Source organism: Cetorhinus maximus, chromosome 15, assembly GCF_964194155.1.
Source record: "Cetorhinus maximus chromosome 15, sCetMax3.hap1.1, whole genome shotgun sequence".
NCBI classification, from domain to species: Eukaryota; Metazoa; Chordata; class Chondrichthyes; order Lamniformes; family Cetorhinidae; genus Cetorhinus; species Cetorhinus maximus.
In genome coordinates, this window is record NC_135893.1 from 9,881,643 (window position 1) to 9,906,457 (window position 24,815).

The 24,815-nt window shown below is 44.4% G+C and overlaps 1 protein-coding gene across 2 annotated transcripts in view; it reads left to right on the top strand.

Moving 5' to 3' along the window:
- agrn (agrin) overlaps positions 1-24,815 on the top strand; it is a 474,755-nt gene that overhangs the window by 94,089 nt on the left and 355,851 nt on the right. The window contains exon 1 of one of the 2 annotated variants that reach the window (XM_078557866.1): positions 18,497-18,548. The exons of the other annotated variant lie outside the window; for it this stretch is intronic. Coding sequence (XP_078413992.1) covers positions 18,512-18,548 — 37 coding nt within the window. The 5' untranslated portion in view covers positions 18,497-18,511. Of the gene's footprint in view, positions 1-18,496; positions 18,549-24,815 lie in introns of those variants that run through there. 2 annotated transcript variants of the gene reach the window in all.

A 24,815-nucleotide genomic window follows, 5' to 3' on the forward strand; every position in this document is an offset into this window, starting at 1 on the left:
AGTGCCAAGGCTGGCATGTCCCCAGTCGCCGCAGCCTCAATAGATGCCACAGTCACTGGCAGAGGGGTGGAGGAGCTGCTGCCCTCATCCAGAGTGCCCTGAGAGGAGCCCGCAGAGACGACAGGCAGCTCATGCACCAACGTGAAGTCACTCTGGACCTCCCTGTTCGCCATTGATGGATGGGCACCTAGCTGGGATAGTGGTGCCCAATCCATCTCCCACAATGGCACTGGCCACCTGAGGTCATTGCCTGTGTGAGGGCTTGCAGGTCCAAGTGCCCCAGGAACATCTTGATTCTGTTCCTGGAGCTGCTTCTCCATGAGTCACCACTCTCTCAATGGAGGAGGCAGTGCGCTTGGCCATGAGGGTCAACGAGGTGCTTATGCTCCACATGGACTCCTCCATAATGGAGACCATGACACAGATACCCTCATCTGCCACCAAATGGACGACTCCAGAGGCTCTTTGTCTGCCTTTGACTCAGCATCGTCCTGGTCCACTGCAGTCCTCCGACTGCTGGCGCCCTGGGCACTCTCTGCCTCTGCCTGCTCCTCAGGTGAGTGTGGAGTTCCCTCACTGCTGTGCTCCGACATTTCAGCAAGGATCTAACACCCACTGAGGTGCTGGTATCTGCTCTGGTGCCTGGTTCAGAGAGCGGGTGTGACACAGGTGCATCTGAAGCCCGGCAGTCCTCTGGCATCAGGGGTGGCTCTTCGGGGTCTGGCGATTGAGTGCGTGCTGACAAATCTAAAGGAGAACAACAACTATCATTAGTTTGAGTCATCACACTCTCACTGTATATGCCAGGCACCCTGGTGAGACCATGGAGATCTGCATCATGGTGCCATCGTCTTTCAGTGATCAATAGGGAATCAAGTTTTGAGGTCCCCATCAATGAAGAGACTACACAAGAATGTTTGCACCACCTGAAACTCTCACCTCTGTGCACTGCACTCTCACCTTCATCTGACACTCCAGCGTCTCTGTGGCCGGTTGACCGAGGCTCATGGCACCTCTCCAGATCCAAGGAGTCCTGCTCGAATCTGGATAGGATTAGGAGGGTTGAGGGGCCTCCGCCTGTCCGCGACCTCTCAATGTTGTTTTGGGCCCTCTTCTCCTGAAAGGACAGAGGAGCATTGTTTAGTCCACTCTCTACCTGCAGCGCCATTGCAGCCGGGGGAAAAATTATAATAGCTTACTGCTTCTGAATTAACCAACAAGGTTTTACCTGGCAAGGGCGGGATTGCTTGTAGACACGTACAGTAGGAAGCAATACAACAAAATTCTCACTAGAGTGCTCCACAAAATGTGAAGTGGGTTCCGGCCATAGGGCACTGGCACCTGTACAGGGGAAAGTCGGGACATCTACACCTGAACTGTGCTGGGGCCAGAAAATCTTATGAACTGCATAACTAGAGAAGCAGGGAGGGTTTTATGCTAAATAGTGGGAGCAAGGGATCAAATGTGGGAAGATGTCATATATCAAAGAGTAGAGACAAGGTAAGAGAGGAAGATATGAATATGGGAAATGAGAACAAACCATGACAGGATGAGACAGAGAGTACAAATCTAAGAGTGCATAAACAGATAAGGCTAGAAATGACAAAAATAATAAAAGGACAAAATTTAAGGCTCTGTATCTGAATGTTCCATTCAAAACAAAACAGATGAACTAATAGTGCGAATAGAGATAAATAAAGCAGAATGGCATAGATTGGGACCTGAATATTGAAGGGTATGTGACATTTAGGAAGGATAGGAAGTTAGGAAAAGGTGGAGGTGTGGCTCTGTTAATTAAAGTGGACATTTGCACAATAGAGAGGAATGACCTACGTTCAGGAAACCAGGATTATAGGAGCAGTTGTGTAGAGATGAGGAATGATAAAGACAAGAAGTCACTTGGAGGAGTGGCGTACAGGCCCCCTAACAGTAATCACACGGTAGGATGGGTATCAAAGAAGAAATAATAGGAGCTTGTCAGAAAGGTGCAGCCATTATCGTGGGGTTTTTAATCTACATTATGGACTGAAAAAATCAGATGGGCAAAGGTAACGTAGATAATGAATTCATAGAATGCTTTCAGGATAATTTCTTAGGTCACATTCTAGAGTCAACCAGGGAGCAGGCTATACAAGATCTGGTATTGTGCAACGAGATAAGATTAATTAATGACCTCATAGTGAAGGTGCCCGAGGTAGCAGTGATCATAATATGATTGAATTTTAGATTCCATTTGAGGGAGAGAAGAGTGGGTCTAAGACTCGTATTTTAAACTTAAGTGAGAGTCATTTGAGGGCATGAAAGCAGAGCTAGCAAAAGTGAACTGGCAATTTAGGTTAAGGTCAATAGAGATGCAGTGGCAGACATTTAAGGGGATATTTCAGATTACACAGAATAGATACATTCCAACAAGAAATAAAAACCCCAAAGGGAGGAGCCACCACCCGTGGTTAACCAAAAAAGTTAAAAATAGTGGCAAACTTAAAGAAAAAGCATATAACTGCACAAAGATGGGTAGCAGGTCAGAAGATTGGACAGAATATAAAAAAACAGCAAAGTATGACTAAAAGATTAATAAGGAGGGAAAAAAATTAGAGTATAAGAGAAGGCTAGCTAGAAGTATAAAGACAGATAGTAAGAGATTCTATAGATATTTAGAAAAGAAAATAGTTCATAATGTGAGTGTTGGTCCTATAGAAAGTGAGTCTGGGGAATTAATAATGGAAAATAAGGAGATGGCAGATGAATCGAACAGGTATTTTGCATCGGTCTTCACTACAGGGGATACAAGTAACATCCCAGAAATAGCTGTAAACCAGGAAATGGGAGGGAGCAAGGAACTCGGGAAAATTACAATCACCAGAGAAGTGCTACTTAGAAAATTGTTGGAACTGCATATTGACAAGTCCCTGGGTCCTGAGGGATTTCATTCTAGGGTCTTAAAAGAAGTGGCTAGTGAGATAGTTGATGTGTTGGTTTTAATTTTCCAAAATTCACTAGAATCGGGGAAGTTTCAATTGGATTGGGAGATAGCAGATGTAACTCCTTTATTCAAAAAGGGAGGGAGACAGAAAACAGGAAACTATCGTCAAGTTAGCTTAACGTCTGTCATAGGCAAAATGTTAGAAGCTATTATTAAAGACTTTATAGCAGGGCACTTGGATAAAGTCAAGGTAATCAGGCAGAGTCAACATGGTTTTGTGAAAGGGAAATCATGTTTAACTGGCTGGGAGAGGAAGAGGTGTCAGGTGAGTGAGATTGGGAGGGGGAGACTGAAGGTTTCGTGGGGGAGTGGGAGTACGGGGGAGGAGGGGGTAACAGAGAGAAGATGGCAACTGGGGAGGTGGAAGTTTTAAGGAAAGGAGTGTGAAGACAGGAGAGAGTCCAGGTGGAGGAAGGAGTGTGAAGGGGGAGGGAGTCCGGGGAGAGGAGGAGAGTGGAACGGGGAGGAGGAGAGCGGAGCGGGAAGGGAGTCCAGGGGGAAGAGACCAATCCATGAGAGGCAGGTTCTGCCATAAGTGCTGTATATGAAGTGGCTATCGGATGTCGTCGTAGGTTGTTGTTTTCAATGTTGGCGGTTGTTGCCAAGCCTTGGAGCCACTGATAGTCATGGTGACACATGCTGGCCCACAGATGATGACGCCATTCCCCCCCTGTCATTGACTAGTGTCTCCCAGGTGTGAAAATCTATGTTTTAGACCCTTCATGTCACACTTGCACGCCACCATGAAGCGGAGCTTTGGGCGTCTTGCTGGTCTTCTGATTCTGGCCATACAGAAAATCCTTGGGCACATCTCGATCTACAGATTAGGGGTCTAATATAGTACATCATATGTGAGGTTAAGGCAAAATATGCTGCTGCTTTCAAATTGGGCAAGCTCAAAAGCATGATCAATTGGACAGGTGTTGATTCTTGAGCAATCTGGCCCTGCAGGTGTATACTGCACTCCCACAGGTACATCAAAGGCTGTGCAGGCAGCAGTAGGCAGAACAACTGAATCTATTTTGTGGCAATGTTTAGTGGAGACATGATAGCTTCCTCCAGGGTTTTACCTTCAGTGTTAATAACGTTCGAGACATTCAGTGATTCATTTGTTACCTGAAAATCCTGGAAGGGAGAGGCAGCTGTCTGTCCGTCTGTGTGTCTTGCCCTGTGTGTTTATTCTAACCAGTGTGGCTCTGTGCCCTGTATGTTGGTAATATGGGGGGGCGGTGGTGGTGCTTTTAGCCATAAAATTATAGACCAGGGAGCACTGATCAGCATTGATCTCGAATTTTAAACTAGAGCGTGCAAAATTTAACAGGAGAGTTGCCTAAGTCATCCGTGTTTGGATGTTGGCGTGGCTTTTCAGTCCGAATTCCACAAGAGCTGGGAGCTGGTTCCCAGAATTTACACCACTAAATCCACCAGCAGGCGTCGATACCCTGTTTCCCGGTTGCCAAATAAAACCAGATCAACATTAACATAACTATTCAAAACTGATGCAGACGAGCCAATCAAGCATTGAACAAGGCAGTTTCCCCATATGAGGCAAAGGTGTTTCTGTGCCACCCCTAGCTCTGGCACAGGGCACGCCCTGTATCTGTTCTGCATAGGATACATAACTAGGGAGATGGAGCAAAATAGCCCTAATTATTGAGTGGCCATAAATTCTGTTGCTATTGATACGTTGGCCTGTGTATTTTTATATTTGTTACAGACTCGCTGTCTTTGAAAAGACTACTTTTCCAGCCACTGGTTAAATCTGTGGCAACTGGGTTGGTGCTGAATGCTGGAGCTGAGGCACCCCCTGTGTGGGTCTTTGTATACATTGGTTGTGTGTCTGCAGCTGATGCCTTTTGTTTTGCATCTCCCATTTCTTTCAGTTGCTGCTGCTTATTTTCTGCACTAATCAAGGTGAAGGATGACGGTGCTGGGATTTCTTTCTACCCGGTGTCCCTCTCTGTTCAGTTGCATGCGGGTTCGATGCAGAGTTCTCTAAAAGCCTGATATATAATGAAACCATGGGTGTAGATTTCACCGCCACCCGTTCCCCCCCAGCCCCCCAGCCCAGTCTACTACCCATCCAGTGCGAATGCTGTTGGAGAAGGGATTAAGATGAGGACGAGCCCACTTAACCCTTGCCACCCAGCGCCATTTCATTACCATTGGCCTTCAAGCTGGTGGAGGTGCCTGCTCCAGGCTGGCCTTATTATGTAAGAGAGGTGTCTTTGTTGTAATCATTTGCTCAAGGGCGGTGAAACTTAACAGAAAGCTAGCTTTCCCACCCTCCTCCCCAGCCATTTCAACCTTTGTTGAGGCAGGATCATTGAGCATGTTATACAGACAGTGCGATTGTGCACTCCAAGGGAAACCAAACTCCTTTTTGTTTGTATTGACTGCATTTGAGAACAGTGTTTATTCCAGCCCTAGTTTCAGATCAGCAGCTTTATTCAATACAGTGTCTTGTTTCTCCCAGACACCACAGAGGAAATTGAGGTCTTTAGCTCAAAGGATCTGCAGGTACTTGCCTTATTGGAGATTTCTTGTTGGTTGTATTGTTTCCCTAATCTCTGATTTCAAGTTAGCATTAAGTTCCTCATTCGAAATCTTTGAAATCCCACTTGCCTAGTCCCAACATTTGGCCAGACAGGTCCGTGCTGGTTAAAACAAAAATAAAAATACCTGGAAAAACTCAGCATCTCTGACAGCAGCTCTACTTGTCTCACCCCCTCTTAAACCAGCTTATATTTCACCTCTTTTCTATTTTTCCTTAGTTCTGTTGAAGAGTCATACGGACTCGAAACGTTAACTGCGTTCCTCTCCACAGATGCTGTCAGACCTGCTGAGTTTTTCCAGGCATTTTTATTTTTGTTTTGGGTTTCCAGCATCCGCAGTTTTTTGCTTTTATCTTAGGTCCGTGCTGGTCTTTATTCTCCACACAAGCCTCCTCCCATTCTTATTCTTTTAACCCCATCAACATATCCTTCTATTCCTTTCTCTCTCGTGTGTTTATCTCATTCTCTGTTTTACATAAAGTCAATGCAATTCAAAGCAGGGAGAATTTTAATGAATTGTGAGCTTTTTAGGCCAGAGCCCTTAAAAATCACTTGGCAATGTTGTTAATTTGCTAAATGCAATGATTCTGTTCACCACTGTGCATGCAATTGCAGAAACCAGCCATTCATCTTTTTGCAATAAAGGAGTTGTTACTTGTCTCCCCCTGATCTGAGGTAGTACTCCCTTTTAAAATATTTATTCCTTAGGCTCAGTTGGCAGAGGTACACATTTTATGTTGGACCATCTGTCTGTTTGAAAGAAAGGTTTTCATTTTATTTCATACCGTTTGTGACCTCAGGATGTCTAAATGCACTTTCAAGTCAGAACTTTTTTGAAGTGTAGCCAATGCAGCAATGTAGGAAACATGACAACCCATTTGTGCACAGCAAGCTCCCACAAACAGCAATGTGATAATGACCAAATACTCTATTTTAGTGATGTGGCTGAGGGATGAATATTGGCCATGGATCTTCTTCGAAGTCATGCCATGGGATCTTTTACCTCCATCTGAGAGGGGCAGACAGGGCTTCGAATTAAGGTCTCGCCTGAAAAACTGAACATCCAAAGAGTTGAGCCAAAGGCTGCCTGTTTTTCCCTGAGAGAGGGTCAAGGGGAGATAAACTGCTACAAAGATGGGAAAGAATGAAACATTTTGGACATTGGCTACATAGGAAATGTATATTGATAAACTTCATTATTTGTGGAAGGATGTGGAGCTGCTCATTTCAGTTTCCTTTGAGTGGTGAGATCCTTAGAATCTTCACATGAGAATTCTGCTTTGGTTTGTGTTGAGCCAGCGGTGCTGTGTTGCCTCATTCCCCTGTAAAATGACAGAACTGCATCCATGCTTTGCTGCGTATGTGGCCATTGAAAATCACAGTTGCAGTTCTCACTTCTGGGTTGGCAAAGGTGCATCTTGCCCAGTGTTATGTGAAACCGCACCAAAAGCCTCAGGCTGCTTGCATGAAAGAGTGGCAGCCGGTGCCAGCCTGTTGTGTTTTGCCCCCCATGGCACTGCTACTTCTGGATGGGGAGGGATGTGGGATGGGGTGGGGAGGTTAGGAGCCACCCTTTTGTCGTCACCGTCCTCCTCCACTTTTCCAAAGGCAGCAAGGACCTCAGATGCAGTACAGCAGGCGTGTCCAACCTGTGACACTTGGGCCATGAGAGGCCTCCCAAAGCTGGTCATGTGGCCCTCGAAGCCCAGGCAACTGGGCCCCTATTTTTGTATTTATTTGTTACTTGCTAGTCTGGCTCATTTGAATTTGGCCAGGGCGACTGTTGATGTTATGGCACTATTAATGGTTAAATCCTGAATCAGACACCAAAGAACTTTTAGTATCAGGAGCTAGAGGGGCATGCGAATTAATTGAAACACAGGCAGATGTCTCTCCCTCAACAAACCCAATCCCCAGGACACCATGGGACACCTCTATGTGGCCCATGAAACAAAGCATTTCCATCACAGCACAGACAATATAAAGGGGATGTCTATAATTCCGATTCTTAACTCATGAAAGCTATTGATCCTAAACCTGGGCCTATCAAAGAGGCTGGTTTTGCTAATTGAGGCTATAATTTGTGGAATTTGGGACAACTTCAGTCAAAATTGCCCTGAACAAATAAGGAACTTGCACAGCATCTCTTGAGATGATGTTAGCAGAGAATTATCTGATCTTCTTAAGACTTACATTTCCTTTCTGTGTGTGTGTGTGTTCTCTTCCGAACCCACTTTCCCTTGTGCTTGGTTAGTATTGGACATTGGCAGCTTTTTGAAGTTACTTGAGAAGGTTCTGTTTAACAGCTGGGTTTCCTGGAATTAGCATTTGTTTGCTGTAAAAAGGTTCTGCTGAGATCACAGGCCTCCGCAAGATGTTGTGATGCACCGCCCAGAAGCTTGTTGGAATTTCCTTCCTTGCCTCTTGCTCAGTAGCAACTGTGGAACCAGGAGAATCACTGTGAGGAGGCTGCCACTGAGGTGACATTGCCAGAAAAAAATACTACTCGTGTTTCATTTTGAGAAAATCTATTAGCGGAAATGTTCGGTTATATAAAATCCCATATGGTCCCACATGTATGTGAGTATTTACGGGAATGTTTGAGCACTTCTGCCAAGACTAAAACTGCGTGAAAATTCACAAGACCCACGGAAACCTCAATAAGATTAATAGACACGGTTTCAGTCCAGGCAACAAAGATTTTTTTCTTTGGCCATTTAGTCAGAAGCAGTCCCCAGGTTTGACTTTATAGAATCTACCTTTATAGAACCATAGAATGGTTCCAGTGCAGCAGTAGGCCATTCATCCCATCGTTTCTGTGCCAGCTCTCTGCAAGAGCCACTCCTGCGCCCTTTCCACTCTTCAGGTGCTTATGACTCTGTTCACTTGGCAGAGAATTTTTTTATTCATTCACGGAATGTGGGCTTCGCTGGCTGGGCCAGCGTTTATTTGGAAGGTGCTAAGCATTTTTCTCTTATGAGGTTGGTGGAGAAAAAGGGGTTTTTTTGGGAGGGGGGAGGGGGCGATGGGGGTTCGTCCATTTTTAAGCCATATCACCGTTATGGTTTTTAAAAATAAATTGTTAAACGTTGGGACAGAACCGTCAAGTGTCACCATGTTGATTTGTCTTGAGTTTGTCTTTCATAATCTTCTGGATACTGAATTTTTATTGCTTGCTTGGAAGATTAGGAACAGTTAATGCTTTTACTTTGCTTACACTAGATGGGATATGGCAGGGCACCTTGCACTTTGCGTTATCTTTCTGATATGCACGTGTGGTGTGCTATTTCGCCATTTGTGAAGGGGGTAAATCGACCTGAAGAATCTACTTTTGGTTTATAAGACAGGATTCAGGAGCATTGCCCATTCTCAGAAGAAGCCGAGGGTGGGGTCGCTCATTTTTAAACTTCTTTGGTTTTGGAGCATAGTGTTTGTGGCAGCTTTTCTAAAAGGAAATGCATGAAACCGGTGCTGACCACAATTGCAATGAAAAATGTTGGTACTCCGTGTGGAATTTTAACCAAAGCAAACATGGAGACCCTGATGTGCAGCTAAATGACGATGATGACCGCACATCAAAAGTGCTGCTTTAAAGCACTTTAGGGATGTCCTGAGGTCATGAACGGTGACAAATAAACGCAAGTTTTAATTTCTAAGGAAGCAACAAAAAAAAACCTCCAGCTATTTTGTGATGTGACCCACGTTGGAAAGCTGCTAATAATTTGTAACTTCAAAAACCTTTTGAACAATGAAAAGCAGGCTTGGTTTCAGCAGGAACTGTTGGCTAAAAGCATTGAACTTGTCAGGTTGGACAACCTTTCCTGGTTTCTCAATACAGAATCCTTTCAGCTGTCAGCCATGGAGTTTGAAGGATGTTCTAAGCATTGATGACAGAATAGAATAGAAACATAGAAACTAGGAGCAGGAGTAGGCCATTCGGCCCTTCGAGCCTGCTCTGCCATTCATCATGATCATGTCTGATCATCCAACTCAATAGCCTGCTCCCGCTTTCTCCCCATATCCTTTGATCCCTTTCACCCCAAGAACTATATCTAACTCCTTCTTGAAAACATACAATGTTTTGGCCTCAACTACTTTCTTTGGTAGCAAATTCCACAGGCTCACCACTCTCTGGGTGAAGAAATTTCTCCTCATCTCAGTCTTAAATGGCCTACCCCATACGCTCAGACTGTGACCCCTGGTTCTGGACACCCCACCATCGGGAACATCCTTCCGGCATCTATCCTATCTAGTCCTGTTAGAATTTTATAGGTTTCTATGAGATCCCCCCCTCAATCTTCTGAACCCCAGCGAATATAATCCTAACCGACTCAATCTCTCCTCATATGTCAGTCCCGCCATCCCAGGAATCATTCTGGTAAACCTTCACTGCACTCCCTCTATAGGGAACATCCTCAGATAAGGAGACCAAAACTGCACACAATATTCCAGGTGTGGTCTCACCAAGGTCCTGTATAATTGCAGCAAGACATCGCTGCCCCTGTACTCAAATCCTCTCGCTATGAAGGCCAACATACCATTTGCCTTCTTTACCACCTCCTGCACCTGCATGCTTACCTTCAGCGACTGGTGTACAAGGACACCCAGGTCTCGTTGCACATTCCCCTCTCTCAATTTATAGCCATTCAGATAATCTGCCTTCCTGTTTTTTGCTACCAAAGTGGATAACCTCACATTTATCCACATTATACTGCATCTGCCATGCATTTGCCCACTCACTCAGCTTATCCAAATCAGACTGAAGCATCTCTGCATCCTCCTCACAGCTCACTCTCCCACCCAGCTTTGTGTCATCTGAAAATTTGGAGATATTACATTTAGTTCCCTCATCTAAATCGTTAATATATATTGTGAATAGCTGGGTTCCCAGCACCGATCCCTGCGGTACCCCACTAGTCACTGCCTGCCATTTGGAAAAAGACCCGTTTATTCCTACTCTTTGTTTCCTGTCTGCCAACCAGTTTTCCATCCATCTCAGTATACTACCCCCAATCCCATGCGCTTTAATTTTACACGCTAATCACTTATGTGGGACTTTGTCGAAAGCCTTCTGAAAGTCCAAATAAGCGACATCCACTGGCTCCCCCTCATCAACTCTACTAGTTACATCCTTGAAAAATTCCAGTAGATTTTCAAGCATGATTCCCCTTTCATAAATCCATGCTGACTCTGTCCGATTCTGCCACTGTTTTCTAAGTGCTCAGTTATTAAATCTTTTATAATGGACTCTAGAATTTTCCCCATCACCGACGTCAGGCTGACTGGTCTATAATTCCCTGTTTTCTCTCTACCTCCCTTTTTAAATAATGGGGTTACATTAGCTACCCTCCAATCTGTAGGAACTGTTCCAGAGGCTGTAGAATCTAGGAAGATGACCACCAATGCATCCACTATTTCTAGGGCCACTTCCTTAAGTACTCTGGGATGTAGATTATCAGGCCCTGGGGAATTATCGGCCTTCAATCCCATCAATTCCCCCAACACCATTTCCCTACTAATACTGATTTCTTTCAGTTCCTCCCTCTCACTAAACCCTGTGTTCCCCAACATTTCTGGTATGTTATTTGTTCCTCCTTTGTGAAGACAGAACCAAAGTATACATTTAGTTGGTCAGCCATTTCTTTGTTCCCCATTATAAATTCCCCTGTTTTTGACTGTAAGGGACCTACGTTTGCTTCACCAATCTTTTTCTCTTCACGTACCTATAGAAACTCTTACAGTCAAGTTTTTATGTTCCCCACAAACTTACTCTCGTACTCTACTTTCCCCTTCTTAATCAATCCCTTGGTCCTCCTTTGCTGAATTCTAAACTGCTCCCAATCCTCAGGTCTGTTGTTTTTTTCTGGCCAATTTGTATGCTTTTTTCTTGGATCTAATACTATCTCTAATTTCCCTTGTAAGCCATGGTTTGGCCAACTTTCCTGTTTTACTTTTGCACCAGATGGGAATAAACAATTGTTACAGTTCACCCATGCGCTCTTTGAATGTTTGCCATTGCCTATCCACCGTCATCCCTTCAAGTAACGTTTCCCAAACCATCACAGCCAACTCGCGCTTCATATCATCGTAGTTTCCTTTATTAAGATTCAGGACCCTAGTCTCAGAATCAACTATGTCACTCTCCATCTTGATGAAGAATTCTATCATATTACGGTCACTCATCCCCAAGGGGCCTCGCACAGCTAGATTGCCAATTGTTCCTTTCTCATTACACTATACCCAGTCTAGGATGCCTGTTCTCTCATTGGTTCCTCAACATATTGGTCCAGAAAACCATCCCGTATACACTCCAGGAATTCATACAGCACAGAAGGCTATTTGGCCCCTTGTGCCTGTGCTGCTTCTTTGATAGGGCTATCCAATTAGTCACACTACCCTGCTCTTTTCCTAGAGTTTGCCGTTTTCTCCCTTTTTAAGTAGAAACCCAGTTGCCTTTTGACAATTACTACTGAATCTACCACCACCACCACCCTTTCAGGCAGTGAATTAATTTCTCCTCATTTGTCCCCTTGTTTTTATGCCAGTCATCTTAAATCTGTGCCCGCTGGTTACCAACCCTCCTGCCAATGAAAATAGCTTCTCCCTATCTGTCAAAATACCTCATAATTTTGAACGTCCCTATTAAATCTCCTCTTAACCTCCTCTGCTCTAAGGAGAATAATCCATATTCTCTACTCTCTCCATGTAACTGAAGCCGCTCATTCCCGATATCATTGGGGAAACAGTGGTGTGGTAATGTCATTACACTTAGACTAGTAATTCAGAGACCCCCATGCACGGGTGCATATTCCACCATGGAAGCTGTTGAAATTTTAAGTTCAATTAATTAATCTGGAATGGTGACTACGAAACTATCATTGATTGTCATAAAAACCCATCTGGGTTTTTTATTGATTCATGGGAATCGCTGGCTAGGCAAGTATTTATTGCCCATCCTTAATTCAGAGGGCATTTAAGAGTCAACCACATTGCTGTGGATCTGGAGTCACATGTAGGCCAGACCAGGTAAGGACAGCAGACATTAGTGAACCAGATGGGTTTTTACAACAATCATTTCATCGTCATCATTAGACTTTTAATTCCAGATTTTTATTGAAATCAAGCTCCACCATCTGCTGTGGTGGAATTTGAACCTGGGTCCCCAGAGCATTACCCTGGGTCTCCCCGGTTCACTCTAACGCCCTTTGGGTAAGGACATCAGATTTCCTTGGTCTGGCTTATATGTGACACCAGACCCATTGCAATGTTGCTGACTCTTAACTGCCCTCTGAAATGTCTGAGCAAGCCACTCAGTTGTACTAGACTGCAGCAGTTCCAGAGGGCAATTCGTCTCCACCTTCTCAAGGGTAGTGGAGATGGACAACAAATGCTGGCCATGACTGAGACACCCACATCCCATCAAGGAATAAAAAAAATTCCAAGGACTAACGAGTGTTTTTGCTTGTGGAGCAATCTGTTTCCAGCGCAGTTGTGACTGGCAGTTGAAATTCACTGAAAGAAATTAATTAGCAACCATGGAAATGGCATTGAAAACCTTTACTGGTGTCTGTTTTTTACATTCTAGGCCTGGGCAAATATTTTGCAGTGTGACTATCTCTGACTGCTTAATGAGGCAAAATGAATCTGTGAAAGGGTTTGAAAACAAAAATGATAGAACCCAAAGGGATTGCAAGAATGTGGAATTAATCTGCATGAATGAAGCCAGCATTAGGGATTGGTAGAGTCAATCAGCCATTAACTTGTTTTACCTTCATGGTCAAAGTTTTACCAATGGAATTGCCCCCTCGCTGACGCTTCTCTGATTGAGAAAATTAGTAGCTCCTTGAGTAGCTTGAGCCCTAGAACCCAAGGGTTGGCCGACCTTGTTTCTGGGTAAGGCCAGTAACCCCTGCTTGATGAAATATGGGTTCATCCATGAGGTTTTCAGATAAGGCCCCCCTACACAATTCAATGGTTACACTCTCTCCTGGGCCGGAAGGTCGTGGGTTCAAATCCCACTCCAGGGACTTGAGCACAAAATTTAAGCCAATATATCAATGCAGCACTGATGGAGTGTCGCACTGTCCAGAGGTGCCATCCTTTTACGGATGAGACATTAAACAAGGTGTCTGGCAGCTCTCTTCAATTACTTGTATAAAATTCCCTGGCTGCATTTGAAGAGGAGCATGGAAGATCTTCCTGGCATCCTGACTAACAGTCGTCTCTCAATCAACACCGTTAAAATAGATCATCTGCCCATTTCCCTTCATTGCTATCATTAGGATCTTGCATGCAAGTCAGATACCACATAAAATAATTAACAAAACTGTAGCAAGTGAGACATTTTTCTTCAAGATTTGTTATCTGGAACGCACAACCTAATAGGCACTGGAAGCAGATTCCGTAGTAACAAAGGCAAATGGATGTGAACCTGAAGAGGATTAATTTGCAGAGTTATGGGGAGAAAGCTGAGATATGGGATTAAATTGGACAGCTCATTTACAGAGCCAGAAGAGACACAGTGGGCCACGTGGCCTCCTTCTGTGCTGTCAGATTCTATGATACCCTACGTTCTAATGGTGGCTACACTTTAATAAGTTTGTTGACCATGAAGCACTAGAGTACATGCTGAGTCTGTGAAATGTGACAAGTAAGCGCAAGTAGTTATTCTTCTTCAGTGAAAACCAAGCCAATTCTTTGCGGATCCCCCTGAAGTGTATCGTCCTACAGGCACTAGCTGTATGAGTTGACATGCCCTACATCTCCAGTGCTTCATTATTGTGATGTGAAGTGGAAACTTTGTTTTCAATCTCTACATTAAACTGATCGTAATTCTGACTTGAATGTCTCCCCGGTGCCTCAAAGATAAAAAAAAGTCTTTTTTTAAAAACTCACTTACTTGTCTCTCTTTAACGATTCATCTTCCTCAAAGACCCCAAGTCAATAGAAATTGGATTAATGTTACAGTCAGGCTTTACAGAAATGCTTTCCTTTGAGTGCTCGTGCCAATTATGAACTGGAAGAGGTCAAATGTCCATTTACTTTTTGAAAGCTGAATTTTCTTCAGATTTTCACCCCTCTGCTCCCAAAGACACTGTCTTGCCTTGCGTCAAGAGTATGGTTCTGAGCACTGGCAGTCATCAGGTATCCGCCCCAAGTGTCCATTGGAGTCCAGGCAACAAGCACTTCCAATTTAAGGTTCTGACACAAGTCAGCTCGATAAGTGGCATTCTGAAAGGTGGGGATGACCACGGGATTGGAGAGCCTGGCTGCTGCTATTTCCTCCTCTTTTACCTCCTCCCTTCCATCCCCAAAAGTGCTGTCACCAATTTTAATGCCCAAGTTGACACCACAACTGAGATCAACAAGAGAATCAAACCTGGGGACCTTCCTGTGTGACTCTGCTGCATACTGGGCCACACAAGGGGCTATCCAAAACAAAAGTGGTGACCACAGACTTTAAGATCTTTAAGGGCCAAAGACTGAATGAAAGAAAGAGTCGATGGTGCTGTTTGTTAACACATCATGGATGTGGGATAGTTATGGTCCTGGTTTCATTTATAACCCACCTTTCCTTCAGATCTCAACCAAGGTTTTTCATCAGTCTTTACAACATTTAATTTATCCCCCTACCCTCCCCCCACCGAACCACCACCACAACCCCAATGATGGCATCCACAGTCCAATGTCCTATCAACACCTATAATCTAGGTTCGTGTATGAAGAACCTTGTTAAGGTAACATTAGTAGTTCTGGAGTTATCGTCCGTAACGACTCTATGCATTGAAAGGGAAAGGTAGAGAAATAGAAAAGAAAGACTTGCATTTATGTAGCGCTTTTTGTGACCACTGGATGCCTCTAAGAGTTTTATAAGCCAATGAAGTACTTTTTGAAATGTAGTCACTGTTGTAAAGTAGTAAACACGGTAGCTAATTTGCAATCAGCAAACTCCCACAAACAGCAACATGGTAATGACCAGATAACCTTGTTTTTTGTGATGTTGATAAATATTGGCCGGGACATCGGGAATAACTACCCTGCTCTTCTTTGAAATAGTGTTATGGGATCTTTCACATCCACCTGAGAAGGCAGGTGGGGACTCAGTTTAGTGTTTCATGTGAAAGACAGCACCTTTGACAGTGGATTACATCCTCAATCTTTCAAGAGCTCTTAACCATATTGTATAATGTAAAGTATTTTTTGGGGTAGGGAGAGAAGGAATCCCTCAGATTTCCATTGCCGGTATATTAAATCTATCTCTTCTGAGTAAAGGCAGGGTGAAGAGTTGGATTTGACTTGCTTAATTCTGCACAGGAATGTTGGATGGGGCTTGTGTTAACAAGTTCACTGGTACACCAGTTCTGTAATTTAATTGCAAGAATGTTACCTGCACTGAATTGCGGCTTAAATGCCAGATTGAATATTCACAGCTCTGAGTACCACATAGAAGAATTTGAAATTGAGTAACTGAAACACCTATCCCAATCATTTCGATTAAACTTGTGCAATGTCCCTTCAGCCTTTTCATAGAGGCTTAGAGATTATTTCTATCAGTCACATATATAATATCAAGTTTTCAATTGTTTTCTCACCTTATCTTGCTTACTTCCGCTGATATCTAGTGCTTCCTGGCACCGCAGGCCTGTCCCAAGAGGCTGATACACATCTGTGACCTATAAAGGGGCAAGTCAGCAGGCTGCATGAACCTTTGGGTATTACTGCAAAGCTTGATCCTAAGTCACCCTCCATCCTCGAGGGCTTTCTTTCCAGCAAGGATCAATCTGGAACCTTCTCAAGTGACCATGAGCGGGTGCGCTCAATAGCAAGTGCTGGCAGGCTATCCAACTTGTGCTGGATGGGGGCTTCACAGCTAAAGTTCCACTCTGTCCTGGCCAGATGGTGTGTGTGTGTGTGTGCGCATGTACAAACACAGCAGAGGTTACTGGATGGTAATGATAACGCTAGCTGATGGAATTTGGCCAGTTTTCCTCTTCCCTAACCCAGGGACGTTCAGCCCTATTGTAGTGCCTTAGTTCGATTGGGTTAGCTCAGAAAGGAAAAAAGATTGCAGGATTGTAGGGAAATACAGCACGGTTGGAGGGGGCAGAGGGGGAACTAATTGGACAGTTGGTTCAGAGAGCCGGAACGGACGTGACTGGCCGAATTATCCTGTCACAGACTGGGAATCAAGTCTACGTGCCTTTCTCCATTTTAGCTAATCATCTGGCAAACTCTGAGCAACTGGGCCTTATTTGAAGTTAAAAGAATTGGAGAACTTTTATTTCATCCTGGTGTGGCTTAAGTCTTGCCAGGTTTGATTGAGTGCTGCTTTAAAGTGAGTGCCTTGGGCAGCCACACGTACACTGCAATTACCCGATCTCTAGCATGTTGCTACAAGTGTACTAGAGGAATAAATTCATAATTAAACCAGAACTCTCCTCTTCGTTCACTGCTAGAATCAGAGCCATACAGCACAGGAGGCAGGTTTACTCTGTCATGCCCTTGCTGGCTTTTCGAATTAGCCATCCAATTATTCCCATTCCCTCACTCTTTCCCCACAACCCCTATAATTTCCTCCCGTCGCAATATATACCTCGTTCCCTTGTGAAAGTTACTATTGAATCTGCTTACATCTTCCTTTCAAGCAATGCATTCCAGATCATAACTCGCCGCATAAAAATGTTTGCTCTTCATCACTCCTTTGGTTCTTCTGCCAATTACTGTAAACCTGTCCCCTTTTGGTTAACGGCTCCCCCACTGTCACTGGAAATAATTCTCCGCTTTTGCTCTATCAGACCCCTCTCCTCAGACACGACATAAGCTTGAAAGCGTAAAACTATACTTTCTGATGAAAATGAAGGTGTCATGGAAATTTTACATACCCACGTGATAGGCTTGTCCATTTGAGCCTTACAGGCCACAAAAGCCTCAGGCCGTACCCCCGATCTGACCTGTGCTGTGTGTTGGAAGCTAAGATTGACCTTGGCATCTCTGAGAGTGTTAGTGTTCCGAGCCCTGCTTGCTATTCAGCTGTCCCTGGTCAGGTTGCAAGTAGTAGATATTAAATGGGAGCAGGATCGGACTTGGCTGTGAACTTATTCCCCGCATTGTTGCCCCACTCCCCCCACCCACCCCCCTGCAAAGTGTCCGCTGAATCTCACTGACCTTGATTACGAATAACCACTTGGATCAGATTCAAGAGCATTACTGATACCCATGGGGCACGATGCAACATGGATTCAGAGAGGGGGGAAAGGATTCACAAAGGGCAAGAAAGAGTGCTTCTGTAACTAGATGAAAATTTCACACATCTACTATTAAGCTTCATCTTTACTGTAATCCTCAAGGAATGTCAGACTTGGCCTGGACTTTTCCTTTCTCTCTCCTCTTCTACTGCCCCCAATCCCTGTGGCCAGGATTCAACCTGTGGTTAGTTTTAAACATATTCGATCAAATATAGGAAACACACCCAATTTTTCAAAGATCCCCTAAATCCTACCTAGTGGGGCACATTGAGGGGCTTGGGTCAAAATGAATTGCTAATCGACCTGGTGGAAATGCTGTTGGGATAAACAAAGCCTTTCCTGTCCTACAGTACCAGCCCTTTCTGCTGACCACCTTCCTGCTCACTGCCCTTCCCGGTTCTTGGAAGCGGGATACGGACCTGGTTGACAAATGCTGGGAAGGATAAATGTACAGTACAGTCGCATTCTGAACCTGGAGAGGATTGCTGCCTGTGACTTTTAACTGTTTGTGTGATTCTGAATCCTACGCTCCCAGTGGGGAAATGGTGCTCGCCAGGAGCCCGAGATGGATATGTAGCTGGGATCACCGAATCGCTCCTGTTGTTTGACCTCTGGTATCAAAGGGCTTACGCCTTGACTGCACCTTGACTGGCAAACATCTGTGCAGCCTTTGGAGCTCTGAAACCCAGCTGAGGCAGAAATGGGAAAGATTGAAGGAGGGAAGCATTATGTCTGTACCCCTCCCCTCATCTACATCCTTACAACGTGCGTCATTCTTTCTCCGATGACAGACATGTAATTTTTCCCTGGCACTTGCTGCATAACAGGCTACCATGCCAACACCCTTGGGCCATTGTGCATACTAAACTCGTGTCAGTGAAGAAAGATACAATTAGGTTGTTCCTTTTGGCTTATTCAGACAACGCACCTGAGGTGAATAGCTCTGTTGAGCTCTTATCTGCTGTGATCTGGCTCATATGAATGTTACTGCAGCTGTATGATCGTACTGCAAATTCTAGGCTGATTATTGTTGCCATTGAGAAACAAATATATTAAATATAAAAGTGAATATTTCATGCACATTTTCATTTCTAGTACATAAGTGAACCTTTTCTTCCTTTATGGCATGTGGGCATTTGTTGCCCATCCCTAATTTTGCCCTTGAGCTGAGGGTCAACCACATTGCCGTGGGTTTGGAGTCACCTGTAGGCCAGACCAGGTAAGGACGGCAGATTTCCTTCCCTATACAACATTAGTGAACCAGATGGGTTTTTACAACAATTAGTGACAGTTGTCATTTATGTTCTAGATTTATTAATTTAACTTAAGCTCCACCAGCTGCCATGGTGGGATTTGAATCCATGTCCCCCGAGCATCAACCTAGACTTCAGGATTACTAGTCCAGTGACATTACCACTACACCATCTATTGTGGTCCACAGCACTAATCTTGATTCAGTGAATTAAATGACATGAATGGTCACCAATTCTTGAAATGCGTAGGTGAAGCCTTGAAGGGGTCAATTTACATCAGTAGAAATGGCTGTTGAGATGAGGCGTGTGTGTGTCAGGTGAGAAGTTTTACTGTGGCCCCCATCTGCCCTCTCAGGTGGACATATAAGATCCCTGACGTTATTCGAAGGAGAACAGGGGAGTTCTTGCCAATGTCCTGGTCAATATTTATTCCTCAACCATGCCTGCTTTACCTCACTGCCGTCTGTGGAAGCTTACTGTGCACAATTTGGCTGCCACACTATATTACAACGTTAACTATGATTCGAAAGCATGCCATTGTTTAGAAAGCACTTTAAGACATCCTTGGGTTGTGAAAGGCACGATGTGAGGGGAATCTCCCCAGCCCTGTGTCATCAGTGAGCCAATGGGTTTCCTCCTTCAGGCGATCTTCCCAGGGGCAGATCATCACCAGTAGAGAGGCTACCCTCCTGGCAGCAGCGGGTATCTAATCTACATAATTAAGTACCCATTAGGGTCATTATCAGGCTCTCCCTGGCAGTGGACATTCCCCCCCCTCCCCACCCCCATCCCCGCCGCTGAGGGGCAAGCCTGGCGGGTGCTTGGAGGTGGCTTTCCAGTACCTGGCCTGGGGGCCTGTGAGGCCTCCTACATTCTTCCCTCCCCCATTCCTCCCCTCACTGGACTAGCTTTGATCTGGAGACAATAGCTGCTGCCCCTGGCTGTTCTGCAGATGGGTTTCTCCTAAGGAAGAGCCTGGGGGCTGTGGTCACCATTTATTTTATTCATTTGAATAGCTCTTCAGAAGGTGCCTCTCGATGGAGGCGCCCTCACGTTCGCCCTCCAACAGCAGCAGCACCCCCCTCTGCTGGTAGGGGAGCCATCCCTCCAAGGCTGCAGGCCCTCCGATTGGACCTGCAGCCTCAGCGACCCATCCGCTGTCCTTAATTGGACGGTGGCCTCTTAATTGGCTGCCTCTGGGAGGACCTCCCAGGTGGGCACCAAGTATTGTCAAGATTTCATCCTATAAACGCAAGTCTCTTTTGTCAGGTTGCCAGTTCTGGTTAGGTTTATTCCAGGAGGTTTCATCACGTGGTCTCCCTCCTTGAACCATCCCCCTCCAACGCTCCTGCCATTGGTTCATCCTCCAGACCAATTGAAAAGTGACAAGCTCTTCATCAGCCAATTGGATTAACCTTGACTGTCGATCTCACAGGCTTTTTTTCTACCGCCCCCCCACCCCATCTCTAATACTTTTTCAACTACTTATTTTTAAAGAAAAAACTTAATTCATTGCCCCTGTTATTTTTCTCCTGAGCTGGTTTGCCACTGTGTCCTGGAGCTTAATCTTTAATCCTTGGATAGTCCAGGACGATATTACAGGATTAACAATCCTAGGTAAGACCTTCTTGAGGCTGTTCTGTTTATCTAGTGTTTGTGCCCCAAAGCCTGAAGGAGGTTAATTATTTTTTGCTGCAGATTATCTTTTGAACAGTGCGAGTTTACTGATGGGGTTTTCATCTCAATGTGGGAGTTGCCTGATACCAGTGGCTTAGATTTCCACAATTAGCTTCAAGGTTTTATCTGCTCTGTGTGTTTACCGGTATCTTGGAATCATGGATCTTATCCAAGAATGTTGGAATATTCCTTCCAAAGGAGCAACATTTAACCCAATTAAAAGCAGCATTCCTTAAAGCTCGTGTGTGTGACATTAAGCGAGATGTATCAATATGAGAAATGCTGACCCGTGACAATGATAGAATTGACCCAAGAGCGATGTGTCTCATATTGAACTCTGCAGTGAGCAGTAAAATGTGTCCTTGGCTACACTTACATTAGCCTGAAGGAGAAACAGTTAGTTTTGCTCTATCATTTTAGCTGTGAGAGCTCACTATGTACTTGAGGCTGTATCTATAACATTATTTGACTTGCTAACAAACTGGGAATAATACACCATTCTGGCACAACACTGATGCTGTGGAACAAATGTTGGTGCTATGCTGATTTTGTTTTTAAGATATGCAAGTAATTGATGAAAGAGTCAAATATTCTCTCGTTCTTTTACCCCGAGCAACTTGGGTTTAATAATTCTAGCTCATAGTGGAATATTCCTTCCTGTTCCTGTCTCAGTGCCTTCCTCTGTTTCTATCTCTGTCCCTCTCCTTCCTCCTGTCTCTGTTCCTCTCTCTGCCCCTCTCTATCACTGTCTCTGCCTCCGCCCTCTGTCTCTGTCTTTCCCTGTCCCTATGTTCACCTCCCTCCCTCTGTCTGACTGTCCCTGTCCCTATGTCTCTGTCTCTGTCTTGCCCACATTCCTTTTATATTCACATGTACACTCTCCTTGTTTTCTGTCTCTGTCTCCTGCTCACTCACATGCTTGCGCACTGCCTTCACCTTGTGTGATATCATTTTCCAGAATATCGCTTGTTTCAGCTCAAAGCACCTGGATTTGGCCACATAAGAGCAGTGACTGCAATTCCAAGCTCATGCGTGGGGTGCAGAGTGCTTTGGGGGATTCTTGTGGATGTAATGATGCATTATATAAATGGGAATTCTTTCCCTTTCCTTCTCATTTCCAATAGGCAAAAGCTTAAGTAAAGGGCGTTTTAAGAGTGAGTCCATGGCCAACAGCCTGGTCATCTCTCAATAAGGGTTGCAGTTGATCGAGATGTGCAAGGCTACCATGTGGAGCAGTCCTCGGATGTTTGACGAACGTTCTCTAGGTGTAACTACAGTTACATGACAATACCCACTTGACTGCTGATGTTGAGGCTTCTGGTTGGGGACCAGCCCTTCCTCAATCTCCACTCTGGCATATTCCTGTAAAGGTTCACAACAAAGAGAAAAGATAATTATCTGTCTGATCGTGTCAAATGGAGACACAGTTGGATATAAGAAAGGCGTGCTGCCACAGCAAGAACAAGCTTAGCTCGAGTTTAAGCTAGCACCCCCCTTGGCCGTGTGAGTTCTCGCCTTTTAATGGACCAGTTCTGTCTCAGCAACTGCTGGCTGGAGGCCAGTAGACCACTTCCTAGTGCATCTCTGCTCGCATAGCTTATTGAATTGTAATGTGTTTCAAGGCCGTGGTCATATTTATTCCTGCTGATTCAAATGTACCTAGTGCACTTTGCACACTAATCTGAAGTAAATGCATCAGCAGTCAAAGTGTGTGTGTGTGTGTGTGTGTGTGTGTTTTTCCCCTTGACTCTCCCTTTCCAGCTGTTAGCACTTGTCAGTGTGGAGCTGTCAGTGACTGTGTTATTTCTACATCCTTGATGCGGTACAGGGGAACTTACTTTTGAAGACGATTCTTCAGAAGTGCATCCATAGACTGAGAAACTGAATGCCCCATTGTTATAGCTTAACCTGTTAACAGCAAACACTTGGGATGATGAGTGTAATCGAAATTTTGCCTATAATAATTTTGTAGCTTCAAATGTTTGTTTGGATACCAAATTAGGATAGTGTAACATGATGTATATACCTCTCCCATTATTCTAACTGGATTAAATCATTTGGGGGACAGGGGCAGAAACCTCTAGGTAACCTGTCACAGGGAGAGGCCTAAGAATAAGTTGGTCAGAAGTCAGCAGAGGCTGACGAAATATCGAGGAGAAAGATAATAAACACGTTTTTAATGCAAATGTTACCAAACATTATGCACAGAAGAATGAACTGATTTACCAAGCGGATTAAATATCTGAGCGTTTTTTGGCATACAATTGGTAACAAACATTTGGTAACTGGAAAGGAAGCATAAGAAATAGGAACAGGGGTAGACCACTTGGCCTGTTGAGCCTGCTCTGCATTCAGTACAATCCATGGCTGAGCTTTGATTTCAACTTCATTTCCCAGCCCGCTCCCCATATCCCTTGAATAAAAGCAAAATCCTGCAGATGCTGGAAATCTGAAATAAAAACAGAAAATGCTGGAAAAACTCAGCAAGTCTGGTAGCATCTGTGGAGCGAGAAACAAGAATTTTCGAGTCCAATATGACTCTTCTTTGGAACTCACAACAGTGACTACACTGCAACAGTGACTACACTTCAAAATGCACTTCATTAGATATAAAGCGCTTTGGAACTTACTGAGTACATGAAAGGCACTATATAAATGCAAGTTTGTCTTTCTTTTATTATGGGCTGAATGGCCCCTTTCTGCGCTGTAACTCCTATGGCACTATTATTGGCTTAAGCCGACCCTCCAATTTCTAAATCATCGCAACACTTCCTATGTCGCCAATTTATTCCTGAACACCAATGATCTTTCAAGTCCTAATGAGCCTTTTGTGTATTTAAATGCTGATTCACTGGGATGGGATACATGCATATAATTATGTATAATCATTTCCTCTTCAAAGGAGGTTGAAGGCTTGATAACTGCCAAATGCAGCAACTCCTGGTACCCTTTGATGCTGAGCTTTTTTTAAAAAAAAGATGCGTGTCACTTTCCGTTTTAGCAAATCTTGCTTTTAAATCTGGAAAGCATTAATATTAATTTTTGGATAGATTTGGAAATGCTTGTTGAACATTTTCTATGCAGAATTTAATTCCCGCTTTTATCTTTATCTTGTATGTATCACTGAAAGGCGAATGGTACTTGCAGTAGCTGAGGAAAACATTGACCACAAAATGCACAATAAGCCTTTGACAGGGGAAGGGGCAATGCATGTTGGTGCTTCCTCACTTCTTTTTATATTGTCGTCCCGTACTGGTGGATATGTCTGAAGCGAATAAAGAATTCTACTTCATTGACTGTGTGGTTCGATCACTGGCTCCTTTTTCTCCCAGCTGAGTTAAATTGAGTTCTTTGAAATGTTGCGCTGCCTGTGCAGAAAAGACCTGTTGGAAGCCTTCTAGCCTGTCACGCAGGCTTTGTTTCCTTCACTCCCACCCCCACTGTGGTAGGGTTGCATCTTGGCCTGTGAATTCGGGGGAACAAAACCATCAGCCCTTTGGTGGTGTCGGAAGAATAGACGCAGCTGTTTTGCTCAGAATTTCAATGACAATGGGGGACATCTGAAAAGGCCAGCCCCCTTTTCCTGACGCTTTCTCCCTTCCAAGGCATTTGTTCACATTGAACTTGTGGCAAACAAACACCCCTCCTGCCCAACACTTGTCACAGGAAGCAGCCACTTCCAAGCGGTCTACTAATATCAGCACAGAGCAATGAGCTCAGATGTTCCTGTGACTGTAAACAGTAAACTCAATAGTGCTGGAGCTGAACGATGTCTATCGCTGCAACCCTCCCTTGGCTTGAGCAATTGCATCATTGGGGAGTGCCTCGGATATGCAATTAACACAAACAATTCCCTCTTACAAAGTCCATTTATGTCCCCATTTATATTCATGCAAACCATGACTGGAGATTTTAGTAAATTACATTCACTCTGAAGTGGCACTGGTGTATAGATAAGAGGCAAGTACGTGCTTCTGAAGGTGGGGAAGAGTGCCTTAGCCGATGGTTCAACTTAATCTCCTGACTGGCAAAGGTCTGTCCCCAAAATAAAATAGCCGCTTTTAGCACCACTTGCCATTGGTTCTTCCACTTTATTCTGACT